General features: G+C 36.4%; 1 protein-coding gene across 4 annotated transcripts in view; it reads right to left on the reverse strand.

Moving 5' to 3' along the window:
* Positions 1 to 20,302, reverse strand: part of Ankrd44 (ankyrin repeat domain 44) — a 294,161-nt gene that overhangs the window by 98,431 nt on the left and 175,428 nt on the right. For all 4 annotated transcript variants that reach the window (XM_058580347.1, XM_058580345.1, XM_046447299.2 and 1 more), the window contains exons 7-9: positions 18,450 to 18,592; positions 16,739 to 16,951; positions 8,525 to 8,603 (exon numbers count right to left, since the gene is read on the reverse strand). In XM_058580347.1, coding sequence (XP_058436330.1) covers positions 8,525 to 8,603; positions 16,739 to 16,951; positions 18,450 to 18,592 — 435 coding nt within the window. The remainder of the gene's footprint in view (positions 1 to 8,524; positions 8,604 to 16,738; positions 16,952 to 18,449; positions 18,593 to 20,302) is intronic.

A 20,302-nucleotide genomic window follows, 5' to 3' on the forward strand; every position in this document is an offset into this window, starting at 1 on the left:
GCTAGGCGAGCACTCTATAGCTGAGCCACAACCCCAGCCCCTTAATTTCACATTTCTTTCTCTCCCATTTTCATGTGTGTATATATGAGTTTGAATAAATATAATTGATCATTTATCTGAAGAACCATTTCAAAATAAGTTAGACATCATGATATTTCTCCCCAAGAATGTTTTTCCTGAGAGCAAGCACATTCTCACACATAAACACATTCTCTGTTATAACCAAGAAATTTAACACTGGTATAATTTTATGTAATGTACAGTGTATATTCTAATTTCTTCAGTTGTCCCCCAAGTATACTTTATAGTTGTTTGGTTGTTGTTTAAATATGAGATCCAATCAAAGACTCTGCAGTTGGTTGTATCTTTAATTTCTATTAATCTAAAATAATCCTCCTGCCTTTTATTTTTTTAAAACAAATAAATGGTGATATATAAATTTATATATATAATTTATATGACATATAACTATATATTATTTGTTTATTTATCTATCTATTTATTTATTTATGTTACCAGGAATTGACTCAGGAGCACTTAACAACTGAGCCACATCCACAGCCCTATTTTGTGTTTTATTTAGAGACAGGGTCTCACTGAGTTGCTTAGCACCCCATTTTTGAGGAGGCTGGCTTTGAATTCTCGATCCTCCTGCCTCAGGCTCCCCAGCCACTAGGATTATAGGCATGTGCCACCACACCTGGCATAATTTATAATATGTAAATATTATAAATAAATGGTGATTTTTGGAGACCAAATCAGGTTGTGTAGGATGTTCTGCCTTCTGGAGTTGCCTGAGGGTTTTCTCATTATTAGATTTGGGCTAAACATTTTAGCAAGAATGCCATTGAGCTGATGAGTACCTCCCACCACATCTCAGCACACACAAAGGTTGAGTCATTCCATTGTTGGATGATACCAAGTTTGATTATTAACAATGGGCACAGAGTTTCAGGATGGAAAGGAGGAAAAGTTCTGGAAATGGTTGGTGCTGATGACTGCACAACAATGTGAATGCACTCAATGCAAATGAACTGTTAATTCTTAAAAATGATAAAGTGTAGGCTATGTATACTGTACTTCAATTAAAAAATTTTTTTGATTATTTGATTAATATGGTACCAGGCCTGGGGATGTAGCTCAGTGGTAGAGCACTTGTCTAGCAAGTGTGGCCCTGGGTAACATCCCCAGAATTGAAAAAAAAAAAAAAAGAAAAGGAAAAAAGAAAAAGAAATAAATAAAAAGGTGCCTACCAGCACACCCCAGTACAGACAGGTCTTTCCCCTTTGTAATTTATAAGCAATTCATGTGGTGATACTTTGAGACTGTGCAAATATCCAATTCCAAACAGACTTTCCCACCATGACTTTAGCTTATACAAGGAGTACTTTGTTCAGAATTGACCTGACTTCTTTACTCTCTGTACTTATTTTATCATTTTGATATATAGTTGGATTCATTTGATTCTTTTTATTTTGAAAAAAAATTACTAGGTTTGATTTATTTTACTAATATGTAAAACATTTACACATTTCAAAAGTCAAGATTGTATTTTTAGAAAGCCTCTCACTCTCATTCCTATTTCTTCCATTTCATCCCCAACCACTTCCTATAGTAACCGTTTTGTTAGTCTTGGTTTATGCGTCTGTGTTTCTCCTTTCACTTACTATATCCTGGAATTCACTCCTAGAGATCATTTCTTAGAGCTAATCCTTCTTTTCTATAGAACTTCATCATTTTCTATTGCATGGATGTATTAGTTTTGCTATAATCAGGAAGACTACAGGTAATAACATTAGTGTACACTGTTTCATATTGGTCAGATGCATCTTTAGTGCAAATTCATAGAAGGGACATTTAGTGACTAAAGGACAACTGAATATGTGGTAGTCAGAGTTTGCCAGATTTCTTTCTGTGCAATTCTGCACTCCAACCAGCTTGCCCACAGCCTTGTCAAGTTTTTGGATACCTGCCATTTGTCGAGTGGAACCTTGGTGGAGCTTTTATTTGCATTTTTTTTTTATTACAATGGAAGTTGAACATCTTTCCATGTATTGAAGAGCCATTTATTTTTTTCTATGAAATTTTTTTTGTGATTTTTGCCCATGTTTAAAAATATGTTTGTGTGGCCTTTTATTCCTTGATTTTTCCATAGCTCTTAAACATTTAGGAAATTACCAATTTGTCAGTAATACATGTCACAAGTAATTTTTCCCAGGTTTTCATTTTTTTTGTTTGCTTTATTTATGGTGTTTTTATCCTGTAGAAATAATTTTTTGCTTATATATAAGTCTTTTATTATTTGGGTTTTAGGTTGTTAGAAGGGCTTCCTCTACATTCTGGTAACGAAGAAACTAGTACATGTTTTCTATACTGGAAAGGTTTCATTTGTTAGTTGAAACATCTGATTCATTTGGAGTTTATTTTGGTAATGGTGTTTTAGTTGACTGACTAAATAAATGTTCTCTAAATGCCAGAAAGAATCAAAGTCCAAGAAAAGGACCTGAACAATTCAAAGAAACAGAAAATAGATTAGCTGTTGCCAGGGACTGGAGGAGGGAGGAATGGAATGGGGAGTGACTGCTAATGGGCATGAGGTTTCCATTTGGGGTAAGGAAATGTTCTAGAATTAGATAGTGGTGACGGTTGTGCAACCTTGAAAAAATTCTAAAAATCCACTGAATTGTATGTTTTAAAAGGTCAACTTTTATGATATGTAAATTATATTTCAGTTAAAAATGGAAATATCTGAAGAAACTACAGAAAAAAAGATGAGGAAGTAAAGGAGGCATAAGCACATCAAGGGACGAGGGTCACAATGTATGCTTGCCCTTATCTGAGCTAATATGCACTTGTCCTTTAATAAAGGAAAACACCCAATATATTGGGGCAAAGAAGTAAATTATTCTGAGGTTCTATTCATTGACCATTCTGTATAGGAAAAAATTTCTGCATCATTATGAAAATCTCTTAAGTTATTGGATTATCACAGCATGCTCTTAAATATCAAGTATTTTAGAGTAGGAGTTATCAGAAAATTGTGTTTCACAAAATAATCTACAAATTTCTATTAATTTTGACCATGCTTCCATTATTAATTACATTGACCTAAATAAGCAATATTAAACTAAAATATACTGTTATAAGGTATGCTAATACTATAATGTTCAGTGTGTATATCTAAACTGTGCATATATACTTATATTTTCCAGAATGAGAAATCTAAAATCCTAAGAAATGTAAAGATTATGTAAATGGCTTTGTTCAATCTAGAAAGATATGATACATTTGTTTTAAGTAACATTTCTGATTGAGATAGTAATTTTCTTGTCATACAAACTTTAGAAAATTCAGCAAAATACAAAAAGGAAGAAAGAAGTCATATAAATTTCATGATTATTCTAGATAGACAATATTAATATTCTGGAATATTTGTGTGTGTGTGTGTGTGCATGTGTAAAATTTTCCCATGAGATCATAGTCTGGAAAATTTTGTATCTTACTTTCTCCCTTAATGTTACATCACAATACTTTCCAGATTGTTTTTTTTTTAAATTAATATAACTGTAACTGGCTCTAGAATATTAGGGTTTAGAAAATTTACTTAGCAAATGCCCAATTACTAAGCAATGAAGCTATTCCCAAATTCTTGCTATTAAGAAAACCAGAAATGAACATCTCTACAAAAAAGTTCAGATTATTTCTCTGCAAAATTTTTTAGAAGAAGAACCACTGGATCACAAAAGTATGAATATTTTTTAAGGCTCTTGATAGATAATAATATCTGAGTAGCCTTTTATTCTCATAAATTCTACTTTGGGGCATTATGACCAACAACCTCCCAAAATTTGTTTTCAGTGAAAAATATTTATTTTCTGAAAAATATTTGTTTTACATTGGTAAAACACAGAATTAATGAAAGAGAATCTTTGCCACTAAGTGAAAATTACGAAAAATGTGTGGGCCTTGTGGAGGGAGCAAATGCTTTAAAAAGTGCCATCAGCACACAGGGAAGATCACACGCTTCACTCTATCACCAAGACTTCTATGTGTAAGAATTCACTTGAAAGTCAATCTAGTGCACACATGGGGTGTGCAATTCAATAGCTGTTTGCAAAAGAGGTAATTCTTTCTTGACCTTGACTGTGACAGAAAGATACAAATGGCAACTTGAACCTAAAATTCTGATCTTTTTTTCAAACCTTTGCTTCTGTGGTACAATGGTTATTATTAAAACAACTTGTTCAAATAAATAGTGACAGTTTCTATAAAAGTAATAATTACCTATGTGTAACTTTGTATACATTCTTAAATAAACAGAAAAATCCAAAAGCTTTACCAAGTTGCAATAAAAATTCTGGAGTTGGAGTTGGAGAACATGATGGTGGGGATCATGGGAGATTTCTTTAAAGATTTCAGTTTATACTGAGCGTGGACTAATTTTATAATTGTGAAAAATAATAAAGTTAGCATTGTGAACTTCTAGGGACTAAAGTGAAAGTTCACTATGATCCGATTTTAGAAGAATCGAATTTAGATCAATTCATTTTTATGACTTGATGGTGGCTTTGGGGATAGGTGGCCATTTGGGCTGTATGAAATCTCAGATCAATCTAGGGTGCATGGATCTGTGTGAGGACTGTCCACAGCGATCCGAGAGGTTCAAACATGGAACAGATCTGGGAAGATGGGGAGAGGGTCCCTGAATTCAGAGAAGCCTTTGCCCTGAAAAACACTGTCACTACACATCCTTCACAGCCAAAAGCCATCAAACCATTCTTAAGATGTATTAGAGTCTCCAGTTTACCAGCTTCAAATATAAAAAAATTGAGTACAGAAAGAATACAGTGAAAAATATCAGGCAGTGTAGAATAGAGGGTCTGAGCTGATAAAGTCTCTTTTTATCGTGGTTAATATCATTTTAAAAGTCAATTAAAAGTCATAGAAATATAATTATCATCCCCATACACTTTTTTAAAAATATTTTTTTAGTTGTCAATAGACCTTTATTTTATTTATTTTTATGTAGTGTTGAGAACCCAGTGCCTCACACATGCCAGACAAGTGCTCTACCACTGAGCTACAATCCCAGCCCATCATAAGCTTTTGTTTTATTTAAAATACATTCCAGGAAAGCATAATAGCAGAAAAATAAAAGACAGCATATTTGTTATCTGAAAATGTTTTCTATTAAAGTAAAACCTAGATAAGTAAATTTCTATTTTATAATCACTCCATAAATCTTTCCAAGTCCACTTTAAAATCTTTAAGACTTGCTTGGAATGCAAATTAAGTATCTTTACTATTCATCAGAGGGTTACAAGTTAAATGTTGGTAATTGATCATTGATAATTACTGAGGAAAATAAACATTTGCAAGTTTAAAAGTATGCAGAGCATGTCAGAAGGGATAATTAATCAGTATTATGTAAGCACCCATCTGAAATTAGTATTTCACTGCACAAACAAGAATGGTCATTTTATTAAGTTGCCTCAAATGGATTGTGAGCCAAAAGGTCAAAAATCTTACTGTGAGTCATCGTAACCTAGTATTTGACTCTTCCTGCACAAACTCTTATTTATTTTTAAAGCTTTGTGAAGAAACCATCATTTTTGAACTTTCATAACTTGCTGGACAGCATCTAAGGCAGCTGCCCAGTGACAATGGCTGGATCAAATGCTTCCTGGTACCAAATCTTTCAGTTCTGTTCCCTCTTTGCTGTGATAATGCAGTGTCAGAGAACAAACTGTGATTTGACAACAGAGGTAAAAAGAGTTATTTTTTAAATGATTATCTTATAAAAGCTGAATGATTCTAGAAAAACAAAGTTAATAGAATTAATAACCTTGATTGGAGAGAGCAGCATGGGAATCAGAGCTGCCATGTACCAAGTCAAAACACCAAAGCAACTTAACAAAACAGACAAATAAATACAAAGGACATTCCTCAGTGTATGCGCAGGTGGCTCAGAAAGCCTCTGGCCCTGTGGTAATGCACCCCCAGCTCCTGGAGGACAGAGGGTCTCCTGTGTGTTTGTGTTGTGACCTACTCTGGAGGACTGACAACAGGCCCTGAAGTGTGAGCCTCTGGGGAGGAAGGGTCTCAGCTGTAGCTCAGAATTTTTCCCAGAAGGAAGCAAATAAACAGGAAGGAAAAAAAGAACTTCCTATTCTCCCTAAGGGCATTAAAAAAAAAATGTCCAAAATGTCAAATGGAAGAACTCACAGTTCTCACATGTATAATGAAGGCAAAGAAATGCCAGCTGAGAGAAGGGAATACCAAATTCCCTTCACAGGGACAACCCTATTCCTATACATGCCTCTAAGAGTAAATAGTTTAAATTTTTTTTTTTTTTAAACATCATTGCTCTTCCAGAGAATGTGTGGACAAGGGCAGTGGTTAAGAGTTGCACCTGCGATGTTAGATTACCTGTGTTCTGATCCCTTTCCTCAACGTAATGGTCTTGCCTCCCAATACCAATGTCAACCTCTCTTCCTCAGTTTCTCCATTTTAAAAGGGAGCTAATAAGAGCACCTCTTTCTCATAGGGTGGTTGAAAGGGTTTATATGGGATTTACATAAGTGCCTGACACAAGCTAATGTTTGCTTTATCATTATATATCATGGGCTATATATTGTAGCTACCATTTCTTCATTGATTCAGGACTTTGGGCCCCACCTGATCCACAAGCAATAAGTCAAGCCAGCCAAGAATGAGACAAGCTCTAAAACAAAGACCCCCTGAACACAGAGGGTAAGAGATGGGGTTTCTTTCAGGTCTTGCTCCAATTCTAAAGTCCGGCAAGAATGCTCAAGAAGTACATGGAAGACCTTGAGCCCCTATGCTGGCTCATGAAGAGGTCAAAGCAGCCAGCAGTCCTCTAGGACTGATGTAAGCATATTAGCATGACTGAGGAGGGCTCTGGGGATGACGAGGGGCCGGGCAAAGGATAGACCTCTAGGAAAGTGGCATTTAAAAGGTGAAAAACTGTTCTCTCTCCAACATAGTCTTTGTGGCTTGAGGCTGCTTTAATGAGAAACAAAGATTTTTAGGCCACAAAGCTAAGGCCCATTGATTAAATTCACATTATATTTTTTAAAAGGGTTTGTTTTTAAGGGGATAGGCATCATTTCTGTAAAACAGTCTAGAAATACAGTGGGATAATAAAAAGTGTTCAAAAGAGGAAGACTAGGGTCACCTGTCCCCGATATTTATATCCAGTTCCCTTCAAAAAAATGGATGTCAAAGGCATGGCACATATTTCAGATTATAAATAATGAATGTTGTATAGTAATTTCCATTTTACCTTCCTTGGCTCACTGGAAACTTGTTAGGATTTCTCTTCTACAGCTTCACTGAAGTGCTTATAAATTTCCTCTGCTTTGCTGCAGATATTTTGCTTCCTAAGCATAATTTCACTGGCTGGCCTTTTATCCACATGCCAGAGGCCTTTCAGTTTTATGACATAAGCACCTAAGACATAACTCAATGCACTAACCATTCTAGGGCATGTCACCCAAAATTCTTACAAGATGAGAAAAATACAGATCTAAGAAAACTGACTTACATTAGAGTTTTGAGAAGTGAAAATATGGGTCAGCTAAAAAAAAGTTTAGGAACTACCAAACTGACCTAGAATGTCAGCTTAAGAGATGAACTCAACCTGCTTTTCTTTTCTTTTCTTTTCTTTAACTGTCTTTAAGATTTGCTGAGGTAACATAAGTTGTATTATCAAAGTCAACCCACTCATGCTGTCCGTGACCTACAACAGTAACATGAAATATGATAGTACGTGACACTCCCTGGTACTTTGGCTTCAGAGACAGCCCATGATGATTCAAGTACACCTTTGTTGTAAGCCTGGAAAAGTATAATATTATGTGACCTTCCAAGGTCTCTGTCAAGCCTGGGATTTTATTTATATCACATACTTACCTGCCTTTCTTCTGAGTCCTCTCCTTTTTCCTACCTCTGCCCAAGTGACTTAATGAACTTTAGCTTAGGGAGCTACAGTGAATTCTAAAATCTAAAAATAATTTGCTGCTAGAAAATGTAAGCTACTTGTCATTATTTGTTTCAGAGTAAAAAGTACATAATCATAGGGTTTTTTTAAATACTTATTTTTTAGTTGTAGTTGAGCACATACCTGTACTTTACTTATTTCTTTTTTTTTTAATGTGGTGCTGAGGATCGAACCCAGGGCCTCTCACATGCTAGGTGAGTGCTCTACCACTGAGACACAACCCCAGCCCCATAATTGTAGTTTTCTATACCATTACCAATTTCAAAGCTCACATGCCTGGCTGGGAATTGACTGTGAAACTATGGCTTTATGTTCTGTTAAGGAGAATGTTGATGCTATGTCTGATAATGAGCTTTTAGCAAAGTCTGTCAAGGACTTTTGTAAATCTATGCTTACTAAAACTCCGAAATAAAGCACCAACTTTCACATTAAGATGACTGACAGTCAAACTCAGACCAAGAAGCAGTTCAAATAATGACACAATGGAAGCATCTCTCTTACCATTCTGAATGAGGGTTTGTGACCGGGTGAACCTTCCATGGACAGCTGTCATGTGCAGTGGACTTTTGCCATCTTTACTCTAACAACAAGAGAGAGGGAGAAACAAGGAAGGTGTTTATGTGCTGGTGACATCAATCTCAATCAACCCTCTGGATATTGTTGACAATGCCCAAAAACATCAATTTCAATTTTTTAAAAAGTCTGATCAATAATTACAAAGACTGATAATTTTGGAAGAAAAAAAAAAAAAACATGAATGGACTCTCAAGTTACTGTATAACATCACATTTTAAAGAGGTTTGGAGAGGCAATCATCCAAAATATTTTTTCCTCCTCTCTTGTGATCCACTGACAAAGGAAGTTTACTTCAAGGTGTTTTTTTCAACTTTTAAAAAGACAAATGATGTATGAACTTGTGTGGTTCCTATTTGACCTGTGGTTGATAAAACTACTATTAATCACTGCAACTGTCAAAACCAACAAGGAACACCTTCCCCTACATTCCAGTTCCATAGAAAAATAACACTTTTGACTATTCCAAAAGAGAATCCCTGGCTTTGGATTACTCAATAGAAATCACAGAATTAAGCCATGCAACTATTTAGGAAATTTCCATTTTAATGATCAGGTGGAAATATGTGCTGAATTTATATATTTGCTACTTATGATAGGAATTATGGAACTTCACAACACATATTAAGCTAAAATATTAAAAATGAACAGAATCTATATATTGATCATTATCTTACCAAAGACCAAAGTTCTACATATTTAATTAAGAAATAAAAATTTCTTCTGAAAAAGAACCCAAAAGAAAATACCACTGTTATTTCAGACCAAAAGCATATAGAGAGAATGGACAAACTGTTCCCAACTTATAATGGTTCCCCTAAATGATTTTTTGACTTAATGATGACACAAAAACAATTCACATTTATTAGAAACTGCACTTCAAATTTTGAATTTTGTTCTTTTCCTGGACTAACAATATGTGGCAGCAACAGCGAACAGGAGTTTTCAGTCATGAGAGCATGAGTGTAAACAGTGGGCACTCAACAGTGTACTATGTTGCCAAGCCGTGATGTTCTGTAGGTTAGATGTGTTAAATGTATTTTCAACTTATGATGGATCTATGAGGGACTTAACCTTATCATAAGTTAAGGAGAATCTGTATTCTCGTTCAAGTATTTAAAAAAAATCATGTCACTATTACTTTTCTAAATTTTATTAGACATATTTCTCTAAGCCTAAGGTTAAGTTATGAAGTTTCAAAATGCATGGTCATTTTTGTGACAAAACTTAAATAACTATGCTTTAAAATGACTTCATTTTAAAAACTCCACATTGAAAAACAATCATTTAAATAAGTATTTTCTTAGGGTAAACCAAAGCCCACCCATATCTGAATCACCAAAATTCTTGTTAGAAATATGGATTCTAGGTCGGTGCAGTGGCACATGCCTGTAATCCCAGAAGCTCCAGAGGCTCCAGAGGCTGAGGCAGGAGGATTGTGAGTTCAAAGTCAGCCTCAGCAAAAGCAAAGTGCTAGGCAACTCAGCAATATAAATACCTCAGAAAATATCTCCATATATATATATATATATATATATATATATATATACACACACACAAGGATGTTGCTCAATGGTTGAGTGCCCGAGTTCAATCCCTGGTACCCCCCCACCACCACCACCAAAAAAAGGATTTAGGGCTTATGCCCTAATCCACACTTATCAAATTGGAATTGCGGCCATGTCTAACTCTACACAGTGACTAAAGTCTTAGAGCCACTATTTTAGACTGTGAACTTAAATAGCTTATAAACCCACAATGTTTTGACAGAAGAATTTTAATTTTATCCTCTGATCCTATTCCTGAGGAAAGGAGTCACATAAAGTCAGTGCCAAAGAAAGAGTTAATCAGAGTGGTCATTGCATCTTGACAGAAGAAAATAAAATGCTGTCACATAGATGGTGGAGGAAAGTCATAATAGAATCCATTTGACATGATTATAACCTGAATAAGAAAATACTGAGAATGGAGGATGGAAGTAAGCGTGATGCTTTATTGAAAACAATATTTTTAGAGGAAAAGGAGAAGCAATTGAGAGCATGATGATACGGCATCATCGCTACCCACGAGACTCCTATTTACCATTCAAATAACTGAAAAGCCTGGGAACTACTTTGGAATAAGGATTTAAAACATACTCTTCCAATAAAAAAAGTGATGACAGTCCAAGAATGTTAAGGAAAGAGAAGAGAGAAATTCCAGAGTTGACATTAACTTGTCCCTAGGTGGTGCTATTTCTTTAAATTTTGCTCCAGAATTTTCTCTTAAATTTAATATGAAAACATAGGTAATTATCATTTAATTAACTATATATAAAGTCATAATACTTCAGTGTTTAGAAAATATATTCATGAATATATAAGAACTTTCCCATGCCTGGAAAAGAGTTTAAAAGACTTACCAAGGAGGACAGGCTTGGTAGCTAGTGAAATTGCAGACAGAGTCAAAGCAGAAGTAACTGGTCTCTGCAGTGCATAGTTTGCAAAGCTGGTGCCATTTCAGGGATAGCAAACACCACGCCCTTTTTCTCCCAAGAAGTGCGTATGCCTCTGATAAAGGGACAAATACTGCTAATTCCCCCCATAGGGATACAGGTGGCAGAGGTGGGGAAGATGGGGACCAGAACTATGAAGAGTATCGTGGCAGCCATTCAGGGGCAGCTTTGTTCATGAGTGGATACAGAGGGAGCTCATTATTTCAAAAAGTCATTGAAAAGCAATGGAGCTCAAAAGGATCATTCCTTTTATTTAGCCTCTAGAAGTTGGAACTCAGAATATTTAGGTTGAAATTAGGGATCCTACTAGATTTCATTATTTGCCTAAGAAACTTTTGTTGTAGAAGACTTGGCTGTTATTCTTGAATCAAGAACTTCAGACAAGGGTAAACACTGCCTGCATTCTCTTCAGAGAGCTTATACTCAAGTCCTTCATTTATTCATAGGCTTTCCTTTTATAATTTTTTTTTCTTAATTTTTGGTCCAATTTTCTAGAAACATTTTTTTTTCTAGAAACATAGATTTGGGGCTTAGAAACTTTTATTTTGAGAATTCACTTAATTTAAACAAGAAGCTCCTTTGTTGATTCAGGTATGGCTGTGCACTAAAACATAAAGGAAAACCAATGAGCATCGAGAGTATTTTAGAACAAACAGTAGTACCTTTTCAGGGCAGAACTCAACCTCATCCAAGGAAAACCAATCCTTGAACTAAATGAAGTGTTTCAATCTTCTGGACCATTCTTTCTCTCAGAAATGCACTAATTCTTTTCTTCTATTCCTAAACCTATCTCCTTATCCTCCAACATCCTCTAAACCATCCCTAAACTTCTAGATACTCCCCAGGGACCAGAAAGCATGATATTCTCTAAGTCATGGAGCCACCAAAAGTTGTACAACTCAGTGGCCCTGCGGGATGGCAATGAAGCCTCCTATGGGATTACACTGAGGCCACTGGAGTGCAAGCGTATCAAACACAGTTGGAAACCCCACAGGCGCTCCTAACTCAGTAAAAGAGTCATCTAAAGGCTGGTTTGAAAAAGCCACACACAATCCAGTTTATTTTTAATGGTTCTAAATGCCAGAGATGGTACATGGTTGGCTCAAACATTCATTCCCCTCCCTTCCTTACTTCCTCTCCAGAGTTCCCAGTGCCACATCCTATCACTGCTTACTCTTGCTATTCCTCTTTGCACCTTCAATTTGTCTACTACAACCCATTCTATAATTGGGTCCTGGTACATATAAAGAAGGATATGGGCCCACTTTAGCAGACATTTAATGCTAGGGCTAAATGATCCAAGGGCCCAGAGACAGAAAGAAATTGAGACCACAGGTAGGCTAAATGTTAGTGACTGGGAGGTAGCAAACCAGGCTATAGCAATTTCTAAACCTGTCTTCCTAAGTCTTATCCAGTGTGGCTATGTGTATAGTGCCTTATTTAACCCTCACTTTGAATGCATGCAAAAGTACCCTTAAGATGCAACAGAAATTACAATGTGGTCTGTAACGAATAAGAAAAATGACGTGCTCTTCCTATTTGCAAATTACAAGTGAACCTTTAGTAGATGATTTTATGAAATGTCATGTCTTTATTATTTAAACTAATATTGCAAAGTCAAAGGTAGGGCCATGGTCAATCTATGTAAAATGAAGGACTGTAAAATGTGTGCAGATCACGTGTCCCTCCTCCTCTTCCCATCAATCTTGTAACTGCTCATGAAGACATCACTTTTAGTGTTTTGTAAGAATAGAGGAAAACAAAGTGAACATGTGGGTGGGTATTGGCTGCATTTCAATATGCTATTTCCCTCAAACTTTGGGAAATCTAAACAAATACAAATTGTCTTGCATCTACAAACATTTTCAAAACCCAAGGAGCAATGTGGTACAGAAAGATAACAACTTTAATTAGAAAGCTACCTCCAGAGTCAGACAGGATGGCTCTACGGAAATGTTAGATGATCCGTGCATCCAGAGTGCATCTGGAATCACTAAGGAGGATTCAAAGGGCATTAGGAAATCAGAGCATGTAGACAGAATAGATGAAAGGAGATTGAGGAAGGCTAGATTTTATTCAAAACATCTCTTATGCTGATTAGATAATAAACTCAAGTCTCATATTTTAAAATCCCATTTCTTATATTCTGTTTAAGATCAATAGTCCATAGCAAAAAACTTGAATATTAAAATTAAGAAAATATACTTTTCAGGTCCATTTGTGGGAAAGAAGAGAAGACTACCAAAATCACTGTACATATACAGTTGAAGTCCCTTATCCAATCTGAATGGACCACCAGTCCCTTAGCTGAAAGGTGTAGGCCAGTATGCCAGAAAGTAGCCTTCTAGCTTTAAACACTGGGCACATGGAGAATATGGGGCCATGTTTTTCAGAGGAAATGGTGAGCCATGAGTTCATTAAGTGGAGGGTGGTAAAGATATTACTTTATTTAATTTTAACAATTTCCTTCCTTTAGAGGATCCACAGGAAAACCCTCATACACCAGGATGGCAAGAAGATGTCAACAGCCCTGGACATTGATGGTCAACCTGAGTGCTTTTTGCTCCTTGCAACCATGTTCTGTGATCCCACCCAAAGACTCTCTCTGCACCTTGCGCTGCAGCTCCTCTGTCTCTTCAGCACCCAAGGACCTTTGTCTATCTCTTCTTGGGAACTTGGGTGGGATCCACTAACAGGAGGTGTAACTCTGAGGTTCTCTTCATCTGTTCCGTTTTCCCTTTCCTGCCCACCTTGCACCTTTAGGAAGATCCTATGCTCCCTTCATTTCTTTCTTCCTTCTCTTATTCTTCTTCTTCTTTTTTTAAAATTAAATTATTTATTTATTCTAATTTGTTATACATAATGGCAGAATGCAATTCATTTCATATTACACATATAGAGCACAATTTTTCAAGTCACTGATTGTACACAAAGTATTTTCTTATTCTTCTTTTTTCATCCCTTTCTTTGGCTCTTCCCTCTCCTCCTGATCCTAAGTAATGGGCTCCTGAAGTCCTCCCTTCCCTCTCTAACTCATGCTATCATATGCTCTCATTCTTTCCTCCCAGTTTCAACTATCACCTTTATGTGAACAAGACAACCTAAATTTTTCTTATATTCTCTACTGCTTTCCCATGCTGGAGGATCATATTTTCCATTACTAGGTCCTCAGACTGGCTGTACCAAAGGCTCAAAATCATCTCTTCAAAAACGAAACTCAACAGGTTTTCCTCCAATACCAGCTTTCTCCTGAATTCCGTTTTAATGAATATTAACAATGGTATTCATTTATTAAATGCTTAATGTGTGACAGCCATTAGCCTATGTGATTTAGGTGTGATAACTCCAATTAATTCTCACAACAGCTCCATGAAGAAGATACTATTGTTTCCTGAATTTTGCAGATAAAAAAAACCGAGACATGCAGAGAGGTTGCTTATGATTAAATAGTTATTCAAAATCAAGGCTTGGATTGAAATCTAGGCAGTCTATCTTCAGAACTGAGAGCTTATCTACTTTGCTCTATTAACTCTCACTAGGTTCATTAGATTCACTACACATAGATTTTCTTTTTTTCCAAAATAAGAATAGTTAACTTTTTATTTTGGATATAAAAATAAAAATAAATAAATAAATAAATAAAAATAATATGTGTCCATTGCATCACAACCAGAAGATAAAAAACAGTATACAAAAAAGAAACTAAAATTCCGAATCATAATTTCATCACCCTACAGTGACAAAATTTTTATAAATTTTTTTCTACATAATTTTTTTTTGTTTGTTTTTTTGTTTTTTTTTTCTACATAATTTTTAATCACTCTGTAGTGATAACTGATGCTAGCATATTGGTATATAATCTAAATATTTTCTTTTTCTATCTTTCTATGCATATATACAGACAAATAATTTTTTAAAACTAAAAAATGTGATCATAGTTACTGATTGCATTAAATTTTTTCTGTGATAACATTGAGTCTCATTATTCTTTTTGATATTTTCCAATCTTACAGGCAAATATTTATTTCTGTTGTCTTCATTTTTCTAATTACTAAATATTTTTCATCAGTTTAATGGATATTATTTTCTCTCTCTTGTTAACTGCCTTTGCCTAAATTTTCTAGTAGATTATCAGACATTTTCTTGTTGGTTTGTATGTGCTCTTTATAAATTAAGCATATTAACTTGTGCCTAGCATGTTAATTGCAGAAAATTTTCCCTGGTTGTTCCTCTTGATTTTGTTAGTTTTGTTGTTGTTGTTGTTTTGTTTTGCCATATAAAAACTTCAAATCATTATGGAGTAATATATATGTATATATTTTTTTCCTTTACATTTTCTACCCTTGGTGTTCTATGGTCAGATTACTGTTTCTAATGCTCCCGTCTGATCACATGATTCATGGTCCCATAGCATATGGAAGCCCAAATTCCTCAGCTGGTAGATGAGCCATCTTCCTTGGTTGTGTTACATTTCTGGTTATTTATTTCTGGTTCCTCTCTTTTATCCAACTTAAACTCTATATTCAATTATGCCAAATTTCTCTTCTGAATATTTGCCCCATATGTATGCAATACTAGAAATTATGAGAAAAAATGTAAAAAGATTTTAATGATAAACAGACAAGATCATTAAAATAGATCAGTATGATATTTTTTAAATTAAACCTTAGAAATTATAATTTTTCAAAATCAGAAATGGAATGTACTAGGACTTTGCTTTAGGATTCCTGTTTGCTCAGGAGAAGGGAAGCTGAAATTGAGGATGGTCTCCTGGTGCAGGAAGGATGTTCTGCTGCAATTCAAGGGCATTTGAGTGTAACTAGATGATAGATGGTGCATGCACAGGCTTGCTTTGGTTGGCCATCACAGCGAGCTAACTAGTTTCCTAAGTTGTACCCTGAGCTTTTCCTACTCACAATTCCTATCTCCTGTGCTCTTGCTGTTCTCTATATTAATACCTCTCTCAAATTATCCCTGTGCTCCTCCTCTCAACTGATAATCTTCTCAGCTCAAAATCAACCTCCATTTTTATCCTCAGATGAGAAGCAGGCCATCTCTTCTACTCCATAATGCTTTATTACTCTCTCAGGGTACTCTATATTGCAAATTCCTTACTGGCAGAAACCATATATCCTCTTGGAGTATTCCTTCATTTCCAAACAAAGGGCACTAGGTAACCCTTAATAAATTTGCTAAATAAAGAAATGACCATTAGGACCAAGTCATTGCTACATCACTGAAGCCACTGCCAGTATTTGTAGCTTGCTCTAGGAAAGTATTTGAGGGACATTCTGGAAACAGGCCTATAATCATTAGTCCTTCCTTTGAATTCTCAGCAGCTGTGCCCTAATCTCTGCATTAGAATCTGGGCTGAGTCAACATCCTTGTGACCCAGTATTTTCCCTAGGGCATTAACTAAGCCACCAAGGACACATGATTAGAGCCTCAGTGCCTTCCATCTGGTCCCACCACACCTGTAGAAGCAAAATAGCTATTTCTGAAGCATTTCAGTCCAGGAAAATGCCATGTGCCTCAAGATGCTCAAGGCTGCCATCCATTTATACATGGTATAATTTATAGCAGTTAGTTTTGCTCAAATAGAGCTCGATGCAAAGGTATTTAACACAGAGAAAGACTAAGTGTTGTACCTGAATGTTAACATCTGCCCCATTGTTTACTAACAATTCCAGGCACAAAGCACCATGAGTGGAGGCAGCAGCAAAATGCAAAGGGGTGAAGCCGTTGTTATTTGGTTGGTTCACATTAGCACCATAGTCAATCAGCTCGTTAACTACAGCGTCCTGTCCATTGTAGCAGGCGATGTGAAGTGCTGTATTTCCATAGACATTGATTTCATCAATCTGCAAAAGAGTCCAACACAGGGCAATTAAAATCACTGGAGCCAATTTGCTCCATTTTCCACAAAAAGCCTAATGGCTGTGACTAGAGAAAGGAAATATCCATCCATCAACATAATTACTCAGAGCTTACTCTCACCACAGCAGGTTATCCTGGGAATGCTTGTCACCCTGAGGTAAAGATGGGGGGGGGGAGTGAATGTGACAAAAAGTGACCCAGGAGGAAGAGTCAGAGGTGCCTTCCTGTGGAAAAGCATTTTCTATCTAGGAAAAGGACACAGGATGAAAAGCAGAGCTGCTTTCAAAATGCCATAAGACGTGAATCTAGGAGCCAGAAGAGAGCCCCAAACTCAAGGCCAGGGCAAAGTGAGCATAAAGAGGAAGGGCAGGAGCGGGCAGGAGAGGTGGCTCTGGAACCCATACACACAGGTCAGCTCAGAGCCCACTCTGGCTTTGCTCTGGGTCTGACACATCACCAGGCTGTATTCTAATAGCAGAATAGTGGCTCTTCCCTGAGGCGTGTCTAGTTCATGGCTCCCTATTGCTTTCTAAGACCTGCTCCAGGTACTGAGTATCATCATTTTGGTCTCAGTTTAGCATCTTGTTTTCCTTTCCTCCCTGGGAAGGATGCACCAAAGCCTCACCCTTGCTTTGATTCTGCATGTTGAAGGCACATGGCACAGGCCAACTTGCCTAGCTTTATGTCTGAGACATGTCTGATGTTTGTTCCTACCATCCATTCATGATTTTCTGCTGTAAGGCACAATTTCAAATTCTAGATTCTGAAGGTAGGATGATGTTTTAGTCGGCTTTTTTGCTGATGTAACCAAAAGACCCGATAAGAACAATTAAAGAGGAAAAGTTTATCTTTGGGGCTCACAGTTTCAGAGGTCTCAGTTCATAGATGATGGACTCCATTCCTCAGGGCTTGAGGTGAGGCAGAACACCATGGCAGAAGTGTGTGGTGGAGACAAGCATCTGGGAACATGACATCAGGAAGCAGAGACAGCTCCGCTTTCCAGGGGCAAAATATATACCTAAAAGGCATGTCCCGCATGACCCACTTCCTCCAGCCACACCTTTCCTGCCTACTGTTACCATCCAGTTAATCCCTACCAGGGGATTAACACACTGATTAGGTTAAGACTCTCATAACCCAATCATTTCACCTGTAAACTTCCCTGCATTGTCTCACACATGAGATGAGGAACCCTCATCAGTGTCTTATACAAATGACTGGTTAATAATATGTTACACAGAATATAAATGTTTATATATTTCCCTACCTAGGTTGCTATAGAAAGTTAGACTGCATCTGGTTTTCTTCTGCTTAGTCTATGCCCCCTCATTGTTCTTTATGAGTTACCAGTGTAGACTCAGAAAGAAAAGATGCTAGAAAATAAATTCTTCCTCCTTGAATTAAAATGCAAACAGGATTTAATGGCAGAGAACAGAACCACCCTCCCACAGACCATGCAGGGATGCATGAATTGTTGCTCACCTCTACCCCCAGATTCAGGAGATGTTTGACAACATTGATCTGTCCGTTGGAGGCCGCAGCATGCAGTGGGGTGTAGCCCTTCTTATCCTTACAGGTCACTTCAGCACCGTGGTTAATGAGCAATGCCACAACATCCAGGTGGCCTTGACAAAAGCAGCAGAGAGCATCATTAACCTTCACAGGACATTTGATGACTCATTTCAACCAAAGGATCATTTCATTTCACCATTAGCTTTTTTGCCACCAGTATTTTGCTGAGCTATTTATGAAAAGCTGCCATATGGCAAATATTCAACAAATATTTACTGAGCAACTTCTATGTGGCAGACATTATGTAAATGGGAAGAAAAGAAGATGATTCATATGCAAGACTTCAGAAGATGTGGTAGCAGTAATGCCTGTCATCATGTCAACAAAGAAGGACCAGCCCCAGCTAATAGTTCCATATGAATTCTACAGTCTTTTAAAACTTGTGCTAAAATGAAAGCAATGATTTTTTTTTAAAACAATTGCCATTTCTCCCTGAAAAGCTTAACAGTAACAATCTGGTGTGGAAAAACCTGATAAAAGAAAAAAATTAATTAATCTGAACATCCCCACATTATTGCTAAATCATAGGAGTCTGCTATTGTTTAGTTGGTTTTTCACCCATAAAAATTGCAATTTCATATGGCTTGACATCAAAGTACTCTCATGAATGGCTAAATAGAAAACTCTTCTAATTTCAACTCCAATGTGTATTTCTTTCAAGAATATTTTACTCTGTCCCCTAATTCACTGTGTATAGTATGATTTGCTTTGATTTCATGACTGAAGCTTGTTTGAAGCTTCAGGGTCATTGCGAACCATGGCTGATAGCTGAAGGGTTAAGCTATAGAGACAGAGATACAGACAGACAGACAGACTGTTTGGTATTGGTTTGTTTTATTAAAATTTAACTTCTTCTCCCAGGATTTATACACATAGAAAGGTATATTCCATTACTAGTGGTTCTATCTCAAGCTATTTGTCTTGGTTTTGTCTCATTATCCCCTAAAGATGTCATCTATGGGGTTTGTTGTTTGTTTGTTTTTTTGTCTTTCTATCTGTATTCTGATGACACATCAATATTTTTAGTTGTAGATTGACTCAATACCTTTGTTTATTTAGCTTTGTGTGGTGCTGGGGATCAAACCCAGGGCCTCACACATGCTAGGCAAGTGCTCTACCACTGAGCTACGACCCCAGCCCCATGACTGTAATTCTTTAAGGTGTTTTATCCAAAAGTTTAAACTCTATATCATCAAAGAATGAGCTTGAAACCCCAGATTCTCTGATCCCTTTCTAGCTCTAGCTTACAGTCTATCCTGCCTAAACACCTGTCCCCTGGCAAGTGTTCCCTGCCTCCAATACAAGAGGAGCCAAGTTAACATCTAGTCTGCTTCAGCTAACTCAAAAGTCTGTGCCATTTTAAGAAAATGCTAATATTCCCAAAGTTTTAAGGTTTTTGGGTTTTTGAAGCCCTAGGAGTCATTCAGAGCCATCGATAACCATATAATTTATTTCATCCCTGCTCCAACCTACTATTTTTCCCCTTACAATTAATGTTAATTTTTTAAATGATGATAAAAGGCTTGTATACTTGTTTAAAAGGATTCAGTAAGGCAAAAAGGTGTTAAAGGGAAAGCAAAATCACCCACAATCACTAATTCCTAGGGATAATCAGTTAATATTTCAGTATATAACATTTTCCAGATTTGTTTTTATAGCATAGATTATTTTTTAAATGACGATGCTATTATTCATACTACTTATGATCTGTTTTCCTTGCAGAATCTATATGTTAATAAACACGCATGGGAATCAATACCATA

This window comes from Marmota monax, unplaced genomic scaffold (assembly GCF_021218885.2).
Source record: "Marmota monax isolate L192 unplaced genomic scaffold, Marmota_monax_Labrador192_F-V1.1 WCK01_AAM20220418_F8-fsc00007, whole genome shotgun sequence".
NCBI classification, from domain to species: Eukaryota; Metazoa; Chordata; class Mammalia; order Rodentia; family Sciuridae; genus Marmota; species Marmota monax.